Source organism: Carettochelys insculpta, chromosome 10 (genome assembly GCF_033958435.1).
Source record: "Carettochelys insculpta isolate YL-2023 chromosome 10, ASM3395843v1, whole genome shotgun sequence".
NCBI lineage: Eukaryota > Metazoa > Chordata > Testudines > Carettochelyidae > Carettochelys > Carettochelys insculpta.
The window spans coordinates 20,871,869-20,898,748 of NC_134146.1; the positions used below are offsets into that span (position 1 = coordinate 20,871,869).

The 26,880-nt window shown below is 41.4% G+C and overlaps 1 protein-coding gene across 1 annotated transcript in view; it reads right to left on the minus strand.

Moving 5' to 3' along the window:
* The window catches only part of DNER (delta/notch like EGF repeat containing), a 270,062-nt gene that overhangs the window by 161,257 nt on the left and 81,925 nt on the right, over nucleotides 1-26,880 (minus strand). The window contains exon 2 of the mRNA XM_075003987.1: nucleotides 1,008-1,304. Coding sequence (XP_074860088.1) covers nucleotides 1,008-1,304 — 297 coding nt within the window. The remainder of the gene's footprint in view (nucleotides 1-1,007; nucleotides 1,305-26,880) is intronic.

Consider the following 26,880-nt stretch of genomic DNA (forward strand, 5'->3'; position numbering starts at 1 on the left):
GCTTATTTCGATGTAGCATGCACGTGTAGACGTAGCCAGAGAGAGTTTTGAAGAATGATGCATTCAGAGTGGATTATTTAAGTTACTAGCCAGTAGATCCATTCATCCATATCATTTTCTCTCAATAAGAAATTTTCCTTATGATATTCCATTCTTGCAGCATACATCATCATCTTTCACTGCTTACACTTGACAAGTTTCCCCTTTTTACCCAGGAAACACATTGCTTACAATATTCTCTGATAGGGTCCCTTATGCCTAGAACAAGGGAGTGCCCAGGGCTTATTCTTCTGGAATAATTATCTGTGTTTCTTGCAATATACTATATCTTTCAAATGAGAACTTAATAAAAACAGAGATGTTGAGGAACCATTAAAAAAACCTCTGAACTTCTAAAAAGATTATCTAAAAAGCCCTCAACTTCTCAATATGCTTGCTGAAATTTTCTTTCCCACGTCCCAAATCCCTACCATTGTGCAGCATGCTGTGTACAGCAAGTCTGCAATCTTCCACCTTGCAGGTGGAGTCACTGAAGCAGTGCTCTGGGACTATACGTCAAAGCAATATGGGACCCTTTGCTATATAAACGAAAAGAAAATTACTACTACTGTGTAAATAGGAGGAAGTCACGCTAAAACATAGGTGCTTGATTCTTTTGCTTTTCTCAATCTAATTTCAAGTTTGGAATTTCTACTACATTAATAAAATGACAGAACTGAAAAATATTGTGCCGTATTTGTGACCTATTTCCTACACACTATACATATAAGTATATATAAGAAAACATGCAGCTATTTTCAAAAGAGTCAAGGTTAAACCTAAAACCATTTTTAAGTATTTTAACTTGCTAATTTTATGGATTATTAATTCAAGATCGGGATCACATTTTCAATCTTCCTACACATATGTCTGTGACCCATAAACGAATAATAACTACATAATAAAATAATAATTCGTGACATTCACAAACTCTTTTTGTATGATTTTGTTAAACAAAATGGCCTCACCTCTATTTCATCCCATTTTAGATCAACAACTTTTTGTCCTGCTTTTGGCTGCCAAGTAGGTAATGTCACAGTTGCTCTTGACCGGGGTAACACAACGTCAGGTTCCAAGGTTGTTGAGACTGGCCTGATCTGTCTTGGTGGCAGTGACTCTGCCCATCCAGAGACTGGAGGGCTGTGAAATGAGTTTTCACAGTTTGTACCTTCATAGCCTTCATTACAAACACAGAGGTAGCCATCACCATTACTGCTGCAGTTGCCATGGTGACAAGGGTTGCTGGCACAAGGATCTGAAACAAACTGAAGAAAAAAAAACATATGGGTCAATTACTTCATATAAAAGATGTATTTCTGCCATTTAGAAATGCCATAGACAGGATTAATTTTTTAAATATTTAGCTTCCAAAAATCTTTTATGGGTCACAATTCATGCTTCATGTGAATTCAATTATTTCTAAGGATTAAAAAACCAGGGATCAATATGGTCCATTACTCCCAGATCAATTATCACAGGCTCATTCATGATAGGCTTATAAAAGAGCAGCAAAGGAAACGGTAGCATCAGCATTGCTCAAATTAGGCAGTTTACAACTGTAACAGGGCTGCTCTGGGGCTCGCAACAAGCCACACCGGGCCTCCAGTTGGGTAGAAGGACAAAAGGACTTTATATAGCTCCCTCCTTGCTTCCTGTGGGGCACTATCTTCAGCAATCTTTCCCAGCAACAATAAACACAGCATGGTAGCAAATCCTATCATGGTAGCCGCCCCACATCAGGTCCCTCTCTACCTCAGGGAGGCTCAGGCAGGCAACATTCTAGTCAGTTCTTTTCAGAGCTGGTCTCCTCTCATGGGTTATGTCTACACAGCAGCCTTACTTCAAAATAAACTATGCAGGAAGAGCTACTCAGAATTAGCTTATTTCAAAATAGCACTTTGACATAGAGCCACTGGACGCACAATGGCTTATTTTGCCACAGGCTCTATTCCCTGTGTTAACAGGACCTGTTTTGAAATAGGCACTACTCCTTGCACAATGTGGTTTATTGATTTTGAAATAACCCAACCACTATCTGAAATTATTTTGAAATAGCAGTTGCATTGTGTAGACCCAGGACAGTTATTTTGAAATAACAGCTCTTATTTTGACATAACTTTGCTGTGTAGCCATACAGGGAGAGCAGGAGACGCATTTTAACCTTTTCCTATAAACTCAACTTCTACTTGTGGCGTAACACAAAAGGAGCCAACTAAATCCACAGCAGTTAATAGGCTCTTTTCCTGGCAAGTGTATGGTTAAAAGATCTCAAAATAATCCTGGCAGGAAGGTCTGATGGCATCTTCTCCTGGGGGTGTTCTCTAAAAGTATTTGCCATTGGATAGATTCTGCTTCATTCCAAAGGCCAAACTAAAGAAACCAACAGAGTCTTTATGAACAAGGATAACCAGCAATTTCTAGCATTAATAGTTCAGCAGCAAGCAAACCAAGAGCTCTGCTCTATTAGAAAGACAGGAAAAGCAACAATATTTATTAAAGAAAGGACTTAATTTTTAAATTATGGCTATTTTTCAGAAAACAATAAAGGTGTCTCTATTATCAAAGTTTACCATGCATATTATAAAATCTAGATTAATTAAATCAGGAGCTATGAAAGTATTTCATGGAAGGATGGGGAAGGGTATTAGAAGAGCTTAAATAAAGAAATCTAGGTCTTCTGCTTTCTTGTTAAATAGAAGAAATTCAATAAAACAGTAAAATACTACTATAAATATTGCCTAACTTATTACAACTAGTCTCAGAGGCATAGGCATGTTAGTCTGTAGCTTTACAAAAACAAGCAGTCCTGTAGCACCTTAAAGACTTACATATTTATTAATAAGGTAATGAGCTTCCTTTGTCTGAAGTGGGTCTTGCCCACGAAAGCTCATTAGCTAATCAATACATTTGCTAGTCTTTAAGGTTCTACAGGACTGCTTGTTTATTATAACTATTATTTTTATTTGCAATACAATTTCCCAACCATAAATGCATCATGTTCTCATTTGGAAAAAAAAAATTACTAAAATCAGAACACCTAGTATTTGACCATCTAGCTAAAAAGCCAAATCCCAAAGCATGACAGTGTCTTCTCAAAATTAGTGTTATATTTAAGCTTCTGCCAAAATCTCTGGACAAGTGTATCGTAATATGAGTGATTCTTGAAGTCTTGTGGAAATACATAAAGAAATTTCTAGGGTGATTCTAGTTCCATTTAAAGATTTTTATTAGTACTTTATATATGGATAAAATAAAGACTTCAATTTATTCCTTTTATCAGTATTTTTTCTCTTGAATCCACCACAGTCTGTACATCTGTTTCTCTAAAACCAATTTTAGTCATCATTTGTTCATCATAACCATATGCAGCAAAATGTCAAGCCAAATCTCTTGGGAAATCAACAAAGCTTATGGCACAGCATGACAGTTTCAATGACAGAACAGAATCAACCATCATCCGAGCAACAATTTCTGATTAAGACACAAAACTTATTAGGAACTTTAAGTAGAAGCGGGCCAGAACTCACAATCTCTATAATGAGTCAAACCTGAAACACAGCTTTTGGAACTCCCAAACGTGGAGATCTGGATCTGAATCTCTCCCTTTCCAAACTTCAGAATATTCAAAATCCACTAGTTATTGCAACAGCAACGAAGGGTCCTGTGGCACCTTATAGACTAACAGAAAAGTTCTGAGCATGAGCTTTCGTGAGCACACACTCACTTCATCAGATGCTCTGATGAAGTGAGTCTGTGCTCACGAAAGCTCATGCTCAAAACTTTTCTGTTAGTCTATAAGGTGCCACAGGACCCTTCGTTGCTGTTACAGATCCAGACTAACATGGCTACCCCTCCGATAGTTATTGAAAAAGACTCATGCTGAGAACCTAGATCCAGACTTAGGGGTTCCTTTTCACCCCACATCTGATTTTAAGGGAATATCATAATTGTAAAAGAGGTCAGGTGGACAGCCACAAAAAAAAATACTGAGTTTCTTTCCCATCTGTAGATTTCAAAGCCTTTAAAACAAATGGCAGCTAACAGTCTTCAACTTAGAAACAAGGAAACTGAAGCAAAGGAAGCCAAGCAAGTTGCCCGAGGTCACACAATAGGTCACTGATAGAGGTAAGAACTGAAGCACCTTTCAGATTCCTGTTCTAGCACCATAATCCCTGCACTCCATTGCCTCTTCTGTTAGGTTCTGCATCATCAGTAGCAGTGAAAGCTTCCTCAGAGCACTCTACCAAAGGGCTTCAGCCCATAGCTGGAGGCAAGTTGTGAGTTTGTGAGGTTCATGCCAAGGCCCCAGGCCTCAATGGCACAAACCAGTCACATTATCAAGAGACACTAACTGTTAACTTCATAAGAATGTATTTATTGCTTAGATTTTATTAAAAAGCTGTAGGATGCTGCACATACCGATTTCACTTACAACCTCAAGAGCCCCTTGCACTAAGTCATATGGAGTATTTGCATTGTAAGCGTTGGTAGTTCTGTGATTGACCGAACAGAAAAAAAAGCATTAATTAAGGGAAAAGGTTTGTTCTGCATACACGATGGCCGACTGAAGACAAATGGGGTATTGTGTAGCATCAAAGGAGAGAGACTCTGTTGATTGCATGCCTTACCTCTTGGAGGAAAGAGACACCTATGCATGAACTAATCCCATCGGTCTGAACAAAGAGACGCACAGACAAGGAGAAACTAAGGCTTTGTTGACACTGCACAGCTCTTAGCAATATGGCCATAAAGGCTGTTTGTCAGCACTTTTTGTGGACAAAATTCTTCCACCCACTGGGATCACTTTGACAGAAGAGTGCTCCTGTCCACACCACACCATTTATACTGCCACCTGCTGTGGCAAATCAGTGCCTTTTGGGCAGTGGGGAGGGGGGCTGTGTTAAGCACGTGTGAATAACAAAAGTTTTGTCTGTCTGGATTTGGAGGGGCAATAATTCCTAAATACAGTAGGGTCTCAACATTGGCGAGGGTTCCGTGTTGAGAACTCTTGCAAATGTTGAATTTCACCAATACGGGGGACTCGGAGCCCTGGGAAAGCCACAGCTGCCAGTGCTCCTCCCTGGGCCCCGGGGAAGCTGCAGCTGCCAGGGCTCCCTGCCCAGAACCCCGGGGTAGCCGTGGCTGCAGGCACTCCTCCCTGGGACCCCGGGAAAGTCACAGCTGCTGGTGTTCCTCCCCAGAACCCGGGAAGCTGCAGTTGCTGTGGCTCCCTGCCTGGGAAAGCTATGGCTGCCAGCCCTCCTACCTGGGGCCCCAGGGAAATTGTGGCTGCCAGCATTCCCAGCCCAGAGCCCCAGGGAATCCGTGGATGTCCAGAGCCCTAGGAAGTGGCAGCTGCCAGTGCCCCCATAGCCCTGCCGAAGTGACTGTTTGCAGCCACTCACAAATACTTGAATCTGCAAAATATTGAGACCCTTCTGTATAAGCAAAAAGACCCCAAGCTGCTTGGCCTGGGTTAGCCCTGAAGGGCATTTTGAACTGACAGATTATGGCAACTGTGACCTTTGGAATCACTGAAATTCCTTTGTGTAGATATGCTTACTTGCTTTAACCTGCAAATAACTCTTATTGCTGTTTCCTAGCTAATACAGCTATCGTGAGTGTACTACAGGGTTGTCTATATGCGCTGTCTTTGGAATGAGATCTACGGTACAAATTGATCTGGGGTAAGTGACTGGTCTTGGAATGGGAGCAACTTGAATATTGGGTGATCTTTGGTGTATCCATTTATCACACAGGCCACCTTGACTGGAACTGTGTTTCTCAACATTTTTTTTAATAAAGCACCCCTTTTACAAAATATATAAGTACCCCAGGTACCCACAATTTTCAGAGACACAAACTTTTTTCTTCCATTGCAATGCATTTGTTTAAACAACTTAATTGTAACTGGCTGGTTGGCAGAAATTGCCTATAGGCAATAAACTTGCCATCATACTTATGTTTGTGCAAAGATCATAAATCAAAAAATATTACATAAACATAAAATAAGTTCCATTTTTTAATTCAGACATAGGTATATATTTTTATGCAAACATGAATGAACAGTTATCAATGAAATTACAAGAAAAATTAGTACTTTAATGTGGAATTTGAGCTTGTTAGCATGAAATCAAATGTTCAAACCTAGGTTTCAAAGTGCTGAGGGCCATAATTACATCAATGTTTCTGATATGGTTTCATGTGTACTACCGTCTCCAAATCTGCAGTTTTATTCCTTGTTTATACAAGGAATCAGTCCATTTTAAACCCTTTTAGTTGTAATTATAAATACTATGTACAAATAGCAATTTTATCACTTACTTCAGATAACAAGCATAATATTCCAGAGCCAGGCACCGCCAACTCCCCACCTTAACCCAATCCCCTTCCCCTTCTCCAGAGCCAGGCAACCCATTCCCCCACTTTAACTCAATCCCCCCCCGCCCCCACACACACTGTTAATTCATATTTAGTTTGTGGTCCCCTAGATCCCTTTCTGAAGCACTCCTTGCTAGACAGTCACTTCTCATTTTGTACATGTGAAAACAATTGTCCCTTCCTAAGTAGAGTACTTTGCATTTTTCCTTACTGAACTTCATCCTACTGACCTCTGCCCATTTCTGCAGTTTGTCCAGATCATTTTTAATTATCTTATCCTCCAAAGCACTTGATACCAAACTCAGAGGGGTTATATCTGCAAATTTTATCAGTGTATTATCTATGCTATTATCTCAGTTGTTTATGAAGCTACTGAATAGAACCAGTCCCAAAACTCATCCCTGGAAATCCACACTGGTTAAGCCCTTCCAGCATGACTGTGAACCACTGAGCTGAGAAGAGTTACCCAATCAATTACACACCCATCTTATAGCAGTCTCATCTACATTGTATTTCCCTAGTTTATTGATAAGAAGGTCATGCAAGTCTGTATGAAAGGCTTTACTGAAGTCTATCGCTTCTACCACTTCCCCCTTACCCACAAGGCTTGTTATCCTATCAAAGAAAATTACCACGTTGGTTTGACATGATTTGTTCTGTTACTTTTCACCTTATTATCTTCCAGATGTTTTCAGATGGATTCCTTAATGATTTGCTCCATTATATTTCGTGGCACAGAAGTTAAGCTGACTGATCTTAAGTTTGCTGGTTTGTCCTTATTTTCCCTTTTTTATAGATAGGCAATATTAAAATAAGAATTGAGTCTAAAGACAGAGTTTTATTACAGACCAAAATACATCTTTAGACTAAAACATCCGTTGGCAAAGATGATTTAATCTCAAACAACAGATTGTACAATGGTAGGTCCTGATTCCACAATCATGCATAGGGACTTATTATCAGACCTATAAACCTGGTGGTAAAACAGATTCTTTTAAAATCATTAACATCTTCATTCTTGAAACTAAGAAACCCATACATATTTGAGAAATATTTTGTACGATATATGTGTTTTTCTTATATGGTGAGATGGAAAGCCTATATGAAATGCCTGCTTGCAAACACGATGGCTAAATGCAGATATTCTCATATAATTTCCTATTCCCATTACCATGTACATGATAAAATGCTTTATGTACCCAAATCGGCTCTAATGACCTTGCTAAGCTGATTACTAATAAGAATACTGATTACTAATGAAACAGAATATTTACATTAATGGGGAATTAACTGGCAACTTTTAAGAAGCTTGTCACCAACCCTCAGAAGAACAAGAATAACCTGTTTGAAGATAACAAGAAGTCCTGTGGCACCTTATAGACTAACAGATACTTTGGAGCATCAGCTTTTGTCGGCAAAGACCCACTTCATCAGACGCATGACAAAAACTGAGTTTTGTCAGAAAAAACCTCTTATGTAGCTGTAGCCATTAACTAGCTGAACTTGCACATTTTTTCCCTACTTGAATAACATTGTTAGAGCTGGCAAATAATGTTTGTTTTTTTCCCAATCTCTGATTTTTTTTTTTTAAATTTCCATTTCAAGTCTAACTGAATACACAATCAGCAAATTGATAAGTTGAAGAAATTTCAGGTCAAGTATCTAAGACAAGTGGCCTAACCACAAAATTACGGAGTCATTCTCACTTTCTTACCACAGAACAGTAACTAAACTTTGTCATTCACCATGGTCATGCATAAAGACAATGCCTACTCACTGCACTAAAACAGGAGCCACAGAATAACTCTACAGACTAGGGATTAGGACACTCATTTAGGATGTAGGAGATCCGCTTTCAAGTCTGTACTCCAATGACTACTTATTTAAACAGAACTCAACAGAAGAGACGGAGGAAACACTCCAACCAAAAATCCTTCAGCCCACTGACATTAAAACTTTCCTGCAGTGTGAGACCCACCCGCCCCCCCGCCGACCAAGTTCAAATCCCATCTTCAACAAGTCAGGTGAGGTCAAAACAAAACACCTTTTTTGTCCAGCCTGATATCCTTGTCAGTTTCACATACTGATACCCGAATAACAGAAGTTACAGTAAACTCTTTCATAGCCGGCAGCCCCAGGACTAGAAGGTTGCCAGATATTCAAATATGCTGGATAATAGAGAGGTATGCCTAGCAATGCATAACACTAAAGAAAAACAAAATTAGATATTAAGAAACAAACAAAAATGTATGAAGAGTATTTTATTTACCAACAACAGTAGTATTGTACACTGTAAACATATACCGTATTTGCTGTATTTATTTGCATTTACTTTCACTATACCATACTTATGGAAAATGTAACTAAAATTTACTTATGGTTAAAATGCCAGTTATCTGAGACTTCCGGATGATAGAATGCTGGATATGAAAGCGTTTACTGTACATGGAAGAGAATGTCAGTTTCACTCAACAGCTACCATAATCGCAGGGAGCATACTTTATTAAACATTCAGTGTAGTCCAGCAAGTAGGTCACTTGCCTGGTAGTCAGGGGATTGGTGTTCTATTCCCAGTCATGCTAGCAATCTTCTGTTTGAGTTTTTCCACTCTACTCTCAGGCTGTGGCCACACTTAGCCAAAACTTCAAAATGGCCATGCAAATGGCCAAATCGAAGAATACTAATGAGGCGCTGAATTCAATATTCAGCACCTTATTAGCATTTGCATGCTTCCAGCCGCAGCGCTTTGAAAGCACAACTTTTGAACGCACACAGCTCGGCGCCTGGAAGCATGCAAATGCTAATGAGGCACTGAATATTCAGTTCAGTGCCTCATTAGTATTCTTCGATTTAGCCATTAGCATGGCCATTTCAAAATTTTGGCCAAGTGTGGCCACAGCCACACTGGTTAGATCTCAGTTGCAGTACTGTGTCCACTTCTGAGCACCACATTTTAGGAAAGATGTGGAGAATTTGGAAAGGGTCCAGAGAAGAGCAACTAAAATGATTAAAGGTCTAGAAAATATGTCCTATGAGAGAAGATGAAAAGAACTGGGTTTGTTTAGTTTAGAAAAGAGAAGGCTGAGAGGGGACATGATAGCAGCTTTCTGTTACCTAAAAGCATGTTACAAGGAGGAGGGGGAAAAATTGTTCTCCTTAGAATCTGATGATAGGACAAGAAGCAATTGTCTTAAATTGCAGCAAGGGAAGGTTAGGTTGGAGATTAGGGAAAAAAATCCTGTCATGGTGATTAACTACTGAATTAAACTGGCTAGGGTGGTTGTGGATCCTCCATCCTTGGAGATATTTAAGAATAGATTGGATAAATATGAAACAGGGACAATATAGACAGTTCTTTGTCGTGCCCTGAGGGCAGGGAACTGGACTTGATGACCTCTTTAGTTCCCTTCCTGTTCTAGTATTCTATGATTTCAGAAATAATCCATGTCTAAAACTAAATTTTGCCCTTTATGATTTCTGGAAAGCTTAGAAAAATTGTTTTGTTCAAATCAGAACAGCAGCAAATTTCCAAATGAAATTCCATGTGAACTGGAAATCCATACTTTCAACCAACTCCACTCACATGCAGTAAAGCAAGTTTCCATAGAAATCTCCATGCCACTCCACTATTACTGTTGCATCTGCCACAAATTCTAGCAGAAATTTTTGAAATATTTTAGAGCATTTGTAATGTTTTATTATGATACTTTTTTAAAACCCACCTGCAAAGCTGGGTTCAGATTCTGAGGCTAAAAAGGACCATTGTGATCATCTAGTCTGATCTCCTGCATGAGACTTCACCAAAATAATTATAAGAGCATGTCTTGTGGAAAAAAATCCAATCTTGATATTCAAGCTGTCAGAGATGGAGTCCATGCATACAGAAGCTTAAAGCAGCAAAAAACACTTTTACAGATAACCTGAAATAACTTTTTGATATAAAAAGAAATCAAGACTTCCAAATCCATTATCTTAGAATTTTACACGGATAGAAACAAGTGCTGGATCCCCTTGACAGCTTCTTCATTTTTCCATTAGCACAAAGCTCCTACATTTTGAGATTTCAAGAACGCAACATTTTCAGTAAGTATGGCCACTCCTATGTTCCTATTTAATATTTCATAAAGTAACTCAAGTTGGTTAGGAATCCGGAATATTAAAATAGTCTTTGGTAGAGGTGGAGTGTGACAAAGATCAGGTGACATGACATGGCATGACAAATTCACTTACCATAGGGCTCAATTTATCTATGTATGTGCCTGTTATACTCCATTTTATATCTATAATGATATCTTACATATGAGGCAGTCATACATCAGATGGATGAATAAGACCCCCCGATCCTCCTTTAAACTATGCATTATGGAGTTAATCAAGGCAAGCTCTGCATGCACAGCAAGCAATAGAGAACTGCACTGCATATAAAATTAAATCATTTAGATCACAGAAGAATAATTAAAACTTCAGAATGTGTCTTTCTTCTGCAAAGTAATATTGTTTAATGAATTTTTGAATCTATATTTATCTTGAATCATCATTAACTCTGGTGTGACTTATGATGAATAGATAGGCCTTAATTCCTTCCCCTTTAAATTAAAATAAAAGTGGTAGCTCTCTGATCTCTTCCTAGATCATTATCAAGCCAAATGTTTCTTAAATATGAAACTCCAGAGAGGAAAGATTGGCAGTTTGTAGCAAAGCCTTCATCAAATTCTGTGTTAGTTTGTCAATTAATTTTTTAAGATTGAATTTGCATCCACTTTGAAGAATGAATACAGTTGCCTCTCCTCTTAGGGTACTGAAAATTTTAAAAAACAAACAAAAAAGGGGGTGAACAAATCTGTCAAGAAATCTTTGTAAAGAATACTGCATGTGCCATGTACTTGGAACAGCTCTGATTTGAGTCTCAAAGAACTATTAGGAGCTTCCGCCCACCAGAGGTGAAGACCTGTCCCTTCATTCTTCCCCGCATAAATTTCAAGTCATCATTCACATTTTAAAGACCATCTTTGATAAACCAACCAGTATTCAATGCCATCCCAGTTTAATGTAATCTTCCCAGGCACATTCAAAATAATTATTTTGTTACTGACAAGCCTAAAACAGAGATAGTGAAATAATTTCATAGGGTCACAAAGAAAAAAAAAATAGTTTCTTTGACTGTGTCCACACAGCAACATTATTTCAGAATAAGCTATTGTGGAAGAGCTATTCTAGAATATCTTATTTCAAAATAACGTTGCTACACACAAAAGCTGTGTCTACACTGTCCCCATCCCAGCCCCCCGCTGGAAAGGGCATGCTAAAGATCACAGCAGAAGATGCAAATATGGGGCAATTAAAATATCTCGTGACTCATTTGCATAGTCCCATGTGATCTGTCATAAAACAGGCATGTGGACACAGTGCCGTCAGGGATCCTCTGAAAGGAAATCCCTCTTCCAGAAGCCCCTTCTTCCTGAAATGTTTCACTGGTGGGCAAACAAAGAGTTGTTATTCTGCAAGTCCAAAAAGTCAGTCAAAGACAAAAACAACATCCTTTTTTCTTTTTGTTTGCTTTTGATATTATTATGATTTCTTTACTCTCCCCACAACTTAAAGGGAATAATTTTATCTTTCCTAGAAGAGAGTTTCTCAACCCAGAGGATATAGAGGCATCAGAAAAAACAGATAGCAGATTTGAGGGCATTAGCTTTGACAAACTTTGGAAAAAAAACCAAAATAAAATAAAACCCACAACCCCAAAAGAGAGAGTTAATTGGCAAGAGAGTTTAATGAAAATTTGTTGGTTGTCAATATTAAAATCCTTTGACGTTCAAAACATGGTTGATACAGTGCTATGCACTGAAACAGTGGGAGGAGTGGCAAATCTGACATCTACCACAGTCACTGATGATTAGGTGGACAAACCTACTTATTGCTGATACTAAAGCTGACCAAGTTAGCCTGTAGCTGTGAAATTCCACGAATATTCCTAGAGAAAAATGAAAGTAACGTGTTATTTAATTATTGTCTTCTATAAAGAACAGTAATCACCTAAATGCCAGGGTTTCATAATCTACTCACTCAGGGTGACCATCTGTCCTGTTTTGGGTGGAACAGCCCCATATTTCAGCCGCCATCCAGGCATCCCTATTTATTTTGCAAAAGGGGCTAATTGCCCCATATTCCACTTTTTTAGCAGGTGCCAGCCACTGGTTCTGGCTCCCCATGCCTGGGGGAGCTGGGATCGAGACCCACATGGCTGCTGCCCAGCTTCCCCAGCTGGGGGAGCCAGAACTGTGCGGCTGCTGCTCGGCTTCCCCCCGCTGGGGAAGCCAGATCAGCGCGGCTGCTGCCTAGCTTCTCCCAGCTGGGGGACCCAGGAGCCTGACCCACACAGCTGTTGTCCAGCTTCTCCTGGCTGGTGGAAGCCAGATCACTGTGGCTCCTGCCTGGCTTCCTACAGCTGGTGGAAGCCCAGAGCTTTGCTAATGGGTCAGCAGCCCCATTCCCGGTGCCCCAAATCACAGGGCCAGCGAGTACTGCAGCTGCCTCCATGCAGCCCCCCCAGCATGGTGGCAGCCCCCACAGGGCAGCCACCACCTGACTCCCAGGTAGAGTGACCATCCAACACGTTCTGGCTGGGATGCCCCCGTGTCCCATATTTGGATGCGGGAGGTACGGTCACCCTACTCATGGTCTATATAGGTACAGCCAACAGTTGCAGTACCTGACAAAGCAGAACTAAAAATCACAAGATTTACTTCAGGCAATTAGTACTTCATATGCCTGCAACACTGTAATTTTCAATATATCTTTCACTATGAAGCTTTAAGACAGATGCACACCAAGGTCACCTTGACATTGCAGTTGCAGCTTCCCCACAGCAGACAGGACATTAACACAGCTACAGTACAAATACTAAGACTTTTAAGGATCATATTCAGATATGCAGACCGGATTCAATAGATGCCAGTCAATTTATTTCTCACATTTTATTTTAGTGTGCATCCAGTGATATGGAATGCTGCAGGTTTTCCTGCACTAGGCAGACATTAAACACATAACTTTGTGGTGACATAAACTTGTTGTCTTTTTATGAACAATGTAATTCATCATCTTTTAGTATTTTCTATTAGTTCTGAGTAAGGACAGTGAACACAACCTCCAGAGAGCTTTGAAAAAAAAAATGGTGGGGGGGGGGGGGGGCCCAGGAGGTGGAGAGACAAAAGTCTACCAAAAGGACTGTACTGCTGCATGGCGTGAAAATGCTGTCCTCCAGCAGAGACAGGTTTAGCACAATCCTATTAACTGGGATGGCTTTGCTCTGAATCAGTCAGGTCAATTATGGTGGCTGAACCTTCTCTAGTCTATTATACCCTAGTACTGCCACTGCCACCAGATCCCTAGTTGTGGGATTTGCCAAAGGAACCTTTTCCTTTATTAGGCTCCATGCAGGTTCTGGGGCAGGTGAGGAGGTATATCTAACTATAACTCCATTGTGGCAGTGGCAGTCAGCGATGGAGAAAGGGACAGCTATCTACTATATATTTCAGAGTGTGTGTCTGTATGTCCCCCAACTGGGAGACATGCACCTTTCCCCGCAGCTATGCTCACTGCAGCTGTAATGACTATAGGCCGGAGCATCTCTCCTGGCTCCAGCTGATGCAATGAGAGAGGTCTGGAGCAGTCCTCTCTCTCCAGAACAGCCTGCATTCTGAACCCCACATCCCTGGCACCACCCACACAGCAATATTTTAAATGAAGAAAAACAAAAAATATTTGTGTTAAGGACCTGCGCAATACTGGGGAAATCTGCTTGTACTAACAGAAAACAGGAAAGGAAAGAAAAATAGGACAGAGAACAAAGACAAAAATTCAGATGTTCCAAAAGGTATGCAGAAAAGAATTTTAGTTGTTAAACCTATACACTAGTTCTATCTGAGCAAAGACTCTTGCAGTTAAGGCACTAGACATGGGGAATTCAATTTCTGGCTCAGCCACAGACCTCCTATGGGATCTTATACAAGTCAAAATCTCTGTGCTTTGATTCCTTTTCTGTTAAATGAGGATATCAAATACATTTTTTCCACCTTTATTAATCTCATCTATTTAGATTTTAAGTTATTCAGAGCAAGAGTTATTTCATTCTATGTTTGTATGGTGCCCATAAAAATGCGGCCCCAGTTCTGACTGAGGCCTCTACAATTGTTCTACTGAAATACAAAAGAACAACAGAAATACAATCCTGATCTAGCAAAGCTAAATCAGTACTTTGTGGGTGCACAGATTTCCTTCAAGTAACACACAAATAATGAACATTCAGAAACACAGAAATTTCAACGGGTCCTAGAAATTAAAAGCTCATTCTGGAGATGTTTTTAAGTTACCTTATTTTAAATTAATGGTGTGTGACAATGGAAGAATATGAACATATAAATTTTCATGGAATGCTCTTAACTAAAACAGCAAGTGACTGAAAAAAAATTGGTAATGGTTGGAGGGCATACAAATTGCTTAGCTGTCACTGAATACAACAGAGATAGAAAGAGCAGCTACCACAGATAAAATACAGGAGGTTTAGGAGAGAGATCGGAAATGCACGCGTGATTCTCTTTATAGCTCCAGATATAAAAGAGCATAAAATTAATAGTACAACACCAACAAATAGCACAGACAGAACAATACCAAGAAGTGCAGAGGCAACAAATGATTGCCTCTCTCTGACTTCTTCACATCAGGGGTAGGAAACTTTTTTGGGTCAGGAGCCACTGACCCACCAAAAATCAGCTGGGAGATCCATGAGTGAGAAACAAATAAAAAAACCCAAACAGCCCTCACTAACCTGGCCCCCAAGTGAGAGAGAGAGAGAGAGAGAGACAGCTCACTCTCATGGGGCTGGGTGGAGGTTGCTGAGGTTCAGGGCAATAAGGATGTCTAAACTCTTCTGTGGGCCTGGGGCAAGGAGAGTTTATGGGGCCCCTAGGCTCTGGAGTTCAGTGTGCAGGAAGGGGCTGCTGTGGAGTAAACTGGGGTAGGGGATATGGAGTCTGGGTGAGAGGCAGGCTCCTGGGAGCACTGCAGCGCCTAGGAGATAGAGTGCAGGAGCTGGCTGGGGGTCTGGATGGCCAGGAGTGTGTGGGAAGGGGTGAGGTGTGGGCAGGAGGTGGGGTGTGTGAGTCTGGATGGGAGAGAGGTTGCAGGAACAGACTGGGGGTGTGGGCTCTGGTTGGAATGTAGGACACAGGAGCGGGTTGGAGGTGGGTGGGCAGGGTCTGAGCAACAGGTGGGATACAGGGGCAGGGTGGAGAAGCAGGGTCTGGAAAGGTGCAGGGTATGGGCAGGAGGACAGATGCAGGCAGAAAGTGTGGGTCTGGGCGGGAGATGGAGTGCAGGAGTGGGCTAGCGGGGTGGTGTCTGGGGGGGGATGTAAAGTGCAGGAGCAGGCTGCAGGTGGGGGTGAGGAGACTGGAAGGGAGGGAGGGTGCAGGAGCACCATATGTGTCTGGAACACCAGCTCGCCCTTCTGTATCAGGCTGGGGGAGCCCCAAGCCTTGTGGGCTGGATCCATTTCCTCAACCCTGCTTTACACGGATCTGCTGAAGAAGGTTCTCTGGTGCACAGATATGGATACCACGGCTTAGTGTACCTCTGAGCGGTTATAGCAATAAAAGCAATTATGTAGACATTGAAGCTCGGGCCCTGACGCAGTGTTATGGTGGTGGGCTTCAGAGCCTAAACTCCACCTTAAGTTATAACTTAAAAGCATGGTTTACATAACTATTTTTAGCACTGTCATGTGAGGCCAGGTCCGCTGAGTCAGGCTCAGGGGCTTGCTGTGGCAGGCTGCCGATGACTATGCAGACAGTGTGTCAGAGAGAGTCCTTGGCAGAGGCTTCCATGCTCTTTGCTAATGACTCTTACCTCATACTTGATTAACTCACTACACCAGGTACACTCAAACTGTGGGTTAGGACCCCAAAAATCAGTCACAACCCCTTTTGATTGGGGTCAACAGGCCTGGCTTACACTTGCTGGGGCCAGGGACTGAAGTCTGAACCCCATGGTCCAGAGCCAAAGCCAAAATCGCTGGGTGGCCGGGCTCAGGTTGCAAGCCTCCTGACTGGTGCTGAAGCCCCTCTGCCCAGAGCAGTTGGGCTTGGGCTTTGCCAGCTGGGCCAAGTGGGGTTGAGGAGCTGGGAGGGGCACTCAGCCTTTGTATCCCCCTACTAAGATTGTGAGATATTCTTTTCTTCACAAAAGGAGGTTGCAGTGCGAAGAAGTTTGACAATCCCTGTGCTACAATGAACACATCTTACAGGTGATTTACCTTAAAAGAAAATCATGTCAGATGTCTACAGAAAGCTAGTAACTTGTCAAAATTCATAATCAGTCCAAGATGTGTGTAAAAATCCGTCTCCATGAGGGCATATTCAGGCAGGTAATAATTGTCACCATTGCTGCTACACCTATCATACAAGATCTTTTGCATTAGTGAGCTATGAAAACATTCTCAGAAATTGCACTTATCAGCATTTTGTGTATTCTAACTTGCACAGGTGGGTGCAAAGAGAGAAGAAATGGGCTGTAACTCCTAATCTGAGGATACCCACATATTTGTTATTCAGGCATTTAGTATGGTGAGAATTTGCACAAGGCACATGGCTGCCATAGCTGGCTCCCACATCTCCCTTTCTAAATTCCCCATAGCACAAGCCTCTTTCGGGGTAAAGGAACTGGTAGGGATTCAGAAGGCCTAAGGTGACCAGCAGCAGCAGCAGGCACAGCACAGAGCAGATCTTCCAGGAACCAGGGCTGGAGCAGAAAATCGTGATAATCTGAGAACATCCCTTTCCCATTCCTGTCTCTGTGTCCAGCATAAAATGGATAGGACATTATATATGACAACCACCCTAGTTTTATACTTATAAAAGTTCGATAAATGCGACAACAGGCAGGTGGAAAAATTTTTTTAAACAAATCAATAATACTACATTGTACGAGAACTAGAAAATAAGTCAGCTTCCTAGAATCAAACATTCACTCTATTCTTTTAGTAATTTGGCTCCCATCAATACACATAAATCAATAAATCTAATAGAGAACAAGAGTTTATTAGATAATTCAGAACATCAGTCTCATCTTTAAAATACTCTTAACCATGAGCACACCTATGAGTTTTGAAAATGCAAAATAAGGAAACTGCCACCAAATGTAACAAATGGGTACAGAACGTTTCCTCTACTTCAGTCAAGCAGAAAAAATGCCTGAAGAAATTCTGTTTAATTCAGAACAAAAGCATGACTGCCTAAATCTATTTGAGAAACCAGCAAACATAGCATAGCCACTTTCAGAAAGTGTCACAGATTTTAAATTAGTCTAATTACTATTTTTATCCATTTTTCCCTTACATTGCAAGAATAAGCTAACCTGTATCTGAAACTTTGCAAATACAATTAACAAATTGTCTAGAAATGTCCATTGCAAAAGTAAGCCTTTAGTAGATAATCAAAAATTCAATTTAGCCTATTTAATTTGCAAAGGATACATTTACATTACGCTCACTGTGCATTCCACATTAACAGAAACATCTGAATTCTTAAAGGCCGTGTCTACACTAGCCAAAAACTTCAACATTGCCATGCAAATGGCCATTTCGAAGTTTACTAATGAAGTGCCGAAATACATATTCAATGCCTCATTAGCATGTGGGCGACCGCAGCACTTCGAAATTGACGCCGCTTGCCGCCACGTGGCTTGTCCAGACAGGGCTTCTTTTCGAAAGGACCCCGGCTACTTTGAAGTCCCCTTATTCCTATGAGCAGATGGGAATAAGGGGACTTCGAAGTAGGCGGGGTCCTTTTGAAAAGGAGCCCCGTCTGGATGAGCCGTGCGGCAGCGAGCTGTGTCAATTTCAAAGTGCCGCAGCCGCCCACATGCTAATGAGGTGCTGAATATGTATTTCAGCACTTCATTAGTAAACTTCGAAATGGCCATTTGCATGGCCGTTTTGAAGTTTTTGGCTAGTGTAAATGTAGCCAAAGTGAATCATAAAAACAATTTTCTTATTTAGCAAGGCTGCTTTTCAATAATAAGTGCTCTACTTAAATCCAAAACATTCATGGTGAAGTCAGGAAAGTCTGAGCTATTCAACAGAAAGGCTTGGTCACAGGGGCAACCCAGTAAAAAGATATGGTACAGATCTATAGGTACAAATTAGCTTTCCTCTCCAGAAGTTTACAGTGCAGGACTCTATTTCCCTTTCAAAACATTCGACATTGCAAACTGCAGAAATGGGAAGACATGAGATAGCCTGGCCTTTATTTACACAGTGTGGTTGTAATCCTGAAGGTCCCAGGTTATGAGAGAGGCAAGGTGGGAGACCAATGTCTGTTGGTGAGTGACAGAATCTTCTGAGTGCTCCTTCCAGATCTGGGAAACCTATCTAGAGTGCCACACCTAAGTATAAGGTGGAACAGATTGTCTAGCATTAACCTATATTTCAAGAAATTGTTCACGGTGCAATGGCCTACAAATAGCCCTCCAGTCACAGGAGAGAAAGGAAAGGAGATGGGAGAAAGCAGACTTCAGAATGCAGGGACTGTAAGTGGGTTAAAGTTTGATGCAATAAACTATAAATCCAGCATCTCTATTCAGTCCATGATTCAGTCCTGTAGCATCTTAAAGCTAACAACTGCAATGTTCTCAGACAAAATGAACATGTGGAGTCACTGACCTGGTTGATGCAAGGCTCATTAACTTCAGAAAAGAGAATATAACCTGCTCTGGAGACTGCAAAAGCAAGAGTATGGAGAATGTTATTTTCAAAAATGTCCTTTGAAAGAAAAGACTTCCCCTCCTAGGAGTACAAAGCTGGTGAAGATCAGCCATCAGTGTTTCTACCAAAGCATTTTCTAAACCTAGTCTGAGCAAGAGGGGACAAGATTATGGTAAACACACCATTGGACCTCACTGGCATGTTTAAATCAGCAGTCATTACCATCAGAGATGCTGAACATGGTAGAAAATCTGGGATGAAGCTAGTATCATGGTCATAAAGTCCATCTGTGAGAGCTCAATCTTATGCATTTATTACAAACATGCCACTGAAGACATTATTCATAATGTCATTGATAATTATTTTCAATTTTCTGATGTTTATTTCACTTCAATTTTAACCCATAGGACAAACCTGATCACATTATAATCACCAACTTGATAATATTTAAAAACCAGACACTCCAGCAGAAGTGCCAGCACCTCCCCTGCACCATCTCTTCCCTCAAGGCTTGGCTTCTGCTTCGTCCCTTTCTCCCTGTCCTTGATGCTCACTCCTTTTCACCTCCCCTGGGACCCAAGGTAGGAAGCAGCCCTAACTGAGTAGGAGATGGCGTGGGTATCGATCAGCACCTCCCCACCTCCTCGCCACTTAAAGCAACCAGACTCTGAGTGTCTGGTCAGTAGACTTGACTGGACACTCTCAGGTACCCTTTTCGACTGGATTTTTTTGTTGAAAACTGGGCACCTGGCCATACTGTAGCATACACAAGGATATTTTTCAAAAAGTGTTAAGACTTAACTCATTTACAATTCCAGAGTGTTAAAATGAACTTATGGCTAATTTTGGGCACCTACTAACAAAACATGTTTTTAACTTTGGGAAGCTGAAATTAAGTAACTTCTGTTTTTAATTCACAGTATTTGCTAATACCTAAAATTATTCTGAAATCATCAAATTGTGTAAAAAAAAAATCACAGAATTATAAAATTGTAGGATGAGAAAGAACCTTCAGAGGTCATCTAGTCTAGTCCAGTCCCCTGCACTTTTAGGCTATGTCTACACTAGCCCTTTCTTTCGAAAGGGGAATGGTAATGAGATAGGTCAGAAGATGCTAATGAGGTGCAGTGCCTCATTAGCATAATGGTGGCCGCAACAGTTCAAAAGTGCCACTTTTGAATCACGCGTCACCTGTGTAGACAGGGTCCTTTCAAAAGGACCCCCCCAGCCTTCAAAAGCCCCTTATTTCTAACATGGACCCCATCGACATAGGCAGCATACAATTCGAAAGTGGCACTTTTCAATTGCTGCAGCTGCTGTTATGCTAATGAGGCGCTGAGTATTCATGGCAGTGCCTCATTAGCATCTTTCGACCTTGCTCATTACCATTCCCCTTGAAAAACAAAGGGGCTAGTGTAGACGTAGCTATAATGATGGGTAATGCCTAATACTTTATAGCCTGGGTCTATCTAAGCAAGGGCTCAAACCCCACAAGGATTTAAAAATGCCTAACATTAAGCACATGATAAATGCTCCTGAACTCAGTTATAAAATTAAACATCTCTATATCCCTATGTAGGATCAGGGCCAATAAAGTCATGTCAAATTCCTACAGATTCCGCCAACGATACTGTGCATATTGTGGTATGATCTGGGCTACCTTGAACTGAGAAGAAAAGTTTAAATATTCACATGAAACAAAAAAGAAAAAAATGTGACAGATTTTCGAAAGTGCTTTAAGCAGGTAGGCTCCTAAATTGCATGTAAAGTCAGTGTGGGTTGGGTTTCTACTCTTGGGCTACAAACTGAACCTTCATAATCTGGACTTCCCTACCTGGCAACAACCCTTCACCAGCGTCATCAATGACACCATGGATGCCCTACAGCTGGAGCACTTTTGAAGAAAACCAGTGGGCAGTGGTCACGAGCATTGCTGGACTAGGGAAGAACAGGGCCCCAAAGCAGATTCCCCAAAGCGGGGTAACCCATGAGGCCAATGACTGAAGCAAGAGAGCCCCAGCCCCCCAGGGGCTGGTAGCACAGCTGGCAGGCAGTCAAGAGTGGAGGAGTCAGAACTGACCTTCAGTGGTCCAGCAAATTCCCTGGTTTGGGACTGGTCATGTGCCAAGGATCCTGGACAAAAGAGGTTCAACTTGTACTTTGAAAACCATCAATCTACTACTTTTCTGTCCTTTCCTTAATTTTAAAAATTCTCTCATGATGTAAATACTTGTATTTCCAATGTGTTTGTCTACAGAAATGTCTCTTGTAGTCTGAGAAGATGTGATTCATATGTGTAAGGTTTACCTCATATGGAACAGTTACATATTTTAATGAGTAAATATAAGAAATCATAAAAAGAAGATTCCATCAGTAGTGCTGGTAAATAAATTAAGGTCCATAATTAATTTTTATGAATATTTGAAGAAAATACTAAAACAGAATGCAAATGCAGTTGAGTTCTCACCACCCCTGCTTTCATTCATAGTCACACTTTGCTTGAAAATACTAATATTCCATGATATGATTGGTTCTTTAGGAATACTATCCTATCACATTCATAACATTGTCCCAATATGAATTTTGCCATTAAACATCCTATTTACAAATTCTCAATTACAGCATTTTAAATGTACGCTGAGGTACAATAATAAATCATTTTTCTCAAGATTTCTATGTGACTTTTGACATTCTATACTGAGAGTTACAGCAGTACACCAAGAATAGAAATAAACAGCTCTTGGAACAATGAGATTTTAACACTAATAAAATATAAATTATGTTTCAAGACATTTGAGTCAAAAACCTATGCAGTTACACTTTCAATATCACACAAGACCCAGAAAAATTCAAACTCCTGGTCATGAATACATGTTCTCTCTCCACAGTGTTGACTGGGTTAAGTTAAGATCTCCCCTCTTTAATAGAACATAGTTTATAAAATCTCTCCCCTTAGCACACAAACACCTTGAACTCTCTTCTGATATACCAACTTATTACAAGACATGTCAGATCTGTTTTTAATAAATTCCTATAGTCATTATTTCAAAGTACTATCTTTTACCTCAGTTTAAGCAGTCCTTTCTAAACTGTATGTTTGAAGAGGGTATAGTTAAAACTGATTAGTCATCCTAATAATGGCATTTCCAAGTCTTTTCTTAATTATCCCTGACATGTTTGTGTATGAATACACAGAAAAAATCCAAATTCTTTAGGTGCACATTATCATGCTGTCTGGAGTGGCTCACAACCAAGTGTGACAAATCAGACTATGAGATAGACTAACAGCACGGTAGACACCTGAAACTGATGTACGTTCTATAATTAGATTCACCAACCCAGTAACAAATGTGAATTCCTGGATCATTGCAACAGTTTTACAATGAAGTCACAGGCAGTTTGGACACTCCCATCTACCTTGCTATCCAGGCAAGATGTACTATTTGATAAATACTCACCCCTAAGATCACAAAGCGCTCAGGTCCCAAGAGACCAGTCACTTATCCCAGATCAATTTGTGCCTTACATCTCATACCAAAGGACAATCCTTGTAGCCAATTCTGTATCCAACTAACAATCAGAAGAGTAGCTGTATTAGTCTGTATCAGCAAAAACAACAAAGTCCTGTGACACCTTACAGACTAACATTTCTTGGAGCATACACTTTCATGGGCAAAGACCCACTTCATCAGATGTATGTAGGCATGCATCTGATGAAGTGGGCCTTTGCCCACGAAAGCTTATGCTCCAAAAACTCTGTTAGTCTATAAACTAACTAAAGGTTTTTTTAACTAGGAAGAAAGAAATAAGAGGCTTATTTAAGGGCAAAAGCAAGAAATCATATATACACAAACATTTTATAAAATCTAAACATGTTCTTATCGTCATCATCATCAACCACCACCACCACCACCACCGGCTCAGCGCCTGTTGGTGCCTGATGTCTCCCTCACTATTTCCTTTCATCTTTCCCCGTCCAGTACAGAATGGCTTAGTTTCTATAGACTAGCTCCGCACCTATCTACTATATCATGGTTTCCCAAACTGGAGAGTGTGAAGCAATTCCAGTGGGGGGCACAAGGCAATCCAGCCCCACCTCATCATTCCCCCCACCTGAAGAAAGATGGCCCTTGCTTACAGCTCTCAGCCCCTGCCATTTTACATGGGTGACCTGGCGCAGCCGCTGTAAAAAGCAGGCAGCCATATAAGACCCACGTGGAGCTAGATGCCTTCTGCAAAGATGTGTGAGTGTGGGTTGGAGCAGGGGAGGAGGATGGGATTAGATAGGAGGCTGGGGGCGCCTGGCCCAGGTGAGGGGGTGGGGATGGGGTAAGAGTTGGGGGGGCTGGTGGTGTCTGGCTTTGTGGGATGGAAGGGGTTCAGGCAGGTCGCTTGCAGGGCTTGGGCAGCTGGCCAGCTTGTGGGACTCGAAGTGCTTGGGCAGCTGGCCCAAGCATTGCAGGGCTCAGGCGGCTCAGGCTGGTGGCTGGCCCCAGCACTGTGAGGCTTGGGCTGGCAGCTGGCCCCGGCAGCATGGGGCTCGGGTGGCTTGGGCTGGCAGGCGGGTGGCTAGCCCCAGCAGCATGGGGCTCGGGCAGCTCAGGATGGCAAGCGGGTGGCTGGCCCTGGCAGTATGGGGTTTGGATGGGTGACTGGGGCAGCTGGCCCATGGCTGGGGCAGGCAGCTTGTCCCAGCAGCGCAGGACTCGGGCAGCCAGCGGGCAGCTGGCCCCAGCAGCATGGGGCTCAGGCGGGTGGCTCTGGCAGTGCAGGCATCAGGTAGGTGGGCAACTGTTGCGGTCAGCTCTGGCAGCTGGCACAGGGCTTGGGTAGCTGGCCAGCTGGTTCTGCACCAGGCTCCCGCAAAGGTCCAAGACAAAACTATTGCATTATGCTAAAAATCTCTGAATTCTTCAGTCACAAGGGAGGGGCAATTTCTTCCTCCCCCCAGTTCTCATGAAATTGCACAATTGCCATTGTACATGAGATCTTTTTTGAATGAAGTTGTCCAGAACTCTCTCTTGTTGGATGTGCATGCAACGTAACTGGGGACATTGTAAAATGTTCAGATTGCAATGCTATCAGTTTGCTGATAAAGCCAAACTCATCTATTACTTTTAATCTGACTCAGACAAGGTAGTCTCTACTTTCTCAATGGCTTACAATGCTTATAGGCAGAGGAGGTTTCTGGAGGAATTGGCAGGACTTGTGTCTGCTCCCTTTACTGGCAGTTTGAAAACCCTTTCATAAATCAATCCCTCAAAAACTTTGATTATTGTGGTTGGGTTAGCAAAGATGAGGAAAGCAGCCAGGCTGACAGATCAGAGATAAAGAGTACTCCAGCTGGATGTCCCTCGATTCTAGTAGATCACCAAAAGTCCAAGTTGTCAAAGACTGAAAGCTCTAGCTTCCGTCAGAGATGATCTGATGGAAGAATTCCAGAGAAACTTGCTGTAAAACGGTGACAGCTTCTGGAGCACTCCCCAAAACTACCACTTCCCAGTAGCACTCTAACTTAAGGCTGCGAGTCCTCTGTAAAATAGGTTCTTTTGGGCTATCACACAGTAATGTCAAGAGTTCCTTCTCCTAGTTACAAGTTCCAATTTGATTTTGCTACAGTATTAAAAACATAAGCACTTCCTATTATAGCTTGTTTCAAAATAAAATGAAAAGTTACTTGGAGATCTTTAAAGAGGACGTGAAAGACTGGATCCACCAATATTGAAACAGTACAATACAGCTGGTACAACAAGGTCTCTCACTGTGCACATCTGACCTTGGGAATTGAGATTTGACACAGTGTACCTATGCCACATGATGAGATGGCACATTTGAAGATAAGTCAAATATTAATAGAAGTTTTAGAAAATTGCATTCATGTGTACTGCATCAATATTTTAGCCTGCTCTTGACCTTCAGTAAAGCATAATGTTGTAAAACAAGGACAGGAAACTCAAAACATACTTAAAAAAATTGGATGCGGCTAGAAAGCAACTTAAGACCATTTTTCTCATCCCCATGTTTTGTGTGAAGTTACTTGTGGAAATAAACAGTTGATTAAATTCTTGCTGTGTCATATCATATATAACATGTTGCGCTAGGTTACTTAATATCTTAAGACACTAGACATAACTGTAATTCCCCTTATAGGTAGAAAGCATTATGGGTAGTAAAATCTTTCTGGTTTTTTACCCGCAAAATGGCAAGTATCCCTGTTTACCATGTCTAGTGTAGCCTGTTAAGCATTCTGATCTGTCCCTATTTCCTTCTGTCGCTTACACTTTTACCCCATGCTGATCAGTCCAAAATTCAAAACAAGGAAGACAACTAATAGTGAAAAGAATAGAAAAGAGCATGAATGAAAAAAGAAACACTAATATGAAGATGATTCAGCATGTTTTACTTCTTTTTTTACTACATAACTTTAGGCAGTATTTCAGATTTACAATGTCCTCTTTGTGTATGGCTCTAATGAAAGTCAGAAAACTCAAAGCTAACAGAAAGCCAGAGCATGAATAGCTGTTACCCCTTGAAAAACTTTTCCCATGAATATCATGTTCACTTTCTGTCACCTGAAAAGCATTGGTCTGCATAACACTAAAAAGAGAAGTTTAACTTAAGACTTCTGTGCTGATTGGGAGGCTAAGGAACTTGATTAAAACTAGTAAGTTTTCAAATGAAACAGAACCAAAAACATGTTTTGTCTAGTTGATCATTTTTCAAAAGATATATTATATAAAGCTGAAAATGTCACTTTCTGAAATAGTCCTAGAGCATAAAATTTAAGTTATTTTGGAGTAAAAGTGATAGAAGCTGAGCTATTCATTGGAAAGAATTAAATGAAAATTTAAGGAACACAGGAGAAAAACAAACCAGTCAACTTGTCTAAGTGCAGACTCAATTTGTTTATATGTTTTGTACATATAAAACTAACTCACTGGGTTAGGGACCTGTTTTATAATATTCTCCCCATTCTTTTGCTTGACCACTAAAGTATTCTTGAAAACATGAACTTAGTAAAGTAATGTCCAAAAGAAGTAGAATGCTCTACCTATGTTAAGTATCGGAGGTGTAGCCGTGTTAGTCTGAATCTATAACAGCAACGAAGGGTCCTGTGGCACCTTATAGACTAACAGAAAAGTTTTGAGCATAAGCTTTCGTGAGCACAGACTCACTTTATCAGATGCTGGTCTTGGAAATCTGCAGGGCCAGGTATAAATAAGCCAGAGCAAGGGTGGGGATAACAAGGTTAGCTCAGTCAGCAAGGGTGAGGCTTACTACCAGCAGTTGATCTGGAGGTGTGAACACCAAGGGAGGGGATGCAGGTGGGGTCCATACCCCCCAGTCGGGCTCCCCAGATGGTTCCCCACTGCAGGGCTCCCCTGGACCAAACTCCCTGCCCTAGATTCGCTCCTGCACTGGCTCCCAATCATGAGGCCACTGGCAGGGTTCCCCAACCCAGGCTGGGCTCCCCTCACTGGGGCTTCTGGACCTGGCTGCCCAGAGTGGGCTGCCAGTGGGGCTCACTGCCACCAGCAGGGCTCTGCTGCAGTTATGCAGCTTGAGATCTCTCTCCAGGGGCTCTCTGGTCCAGCAACATCTATGGCCCTGCCGGAATAGAGAAGTTGCTGGACAACAGAGTTTCAAACGGTATTTAAGAGAAAAGCCACTGATATTTAAAATTATTAATACTCAAGTTG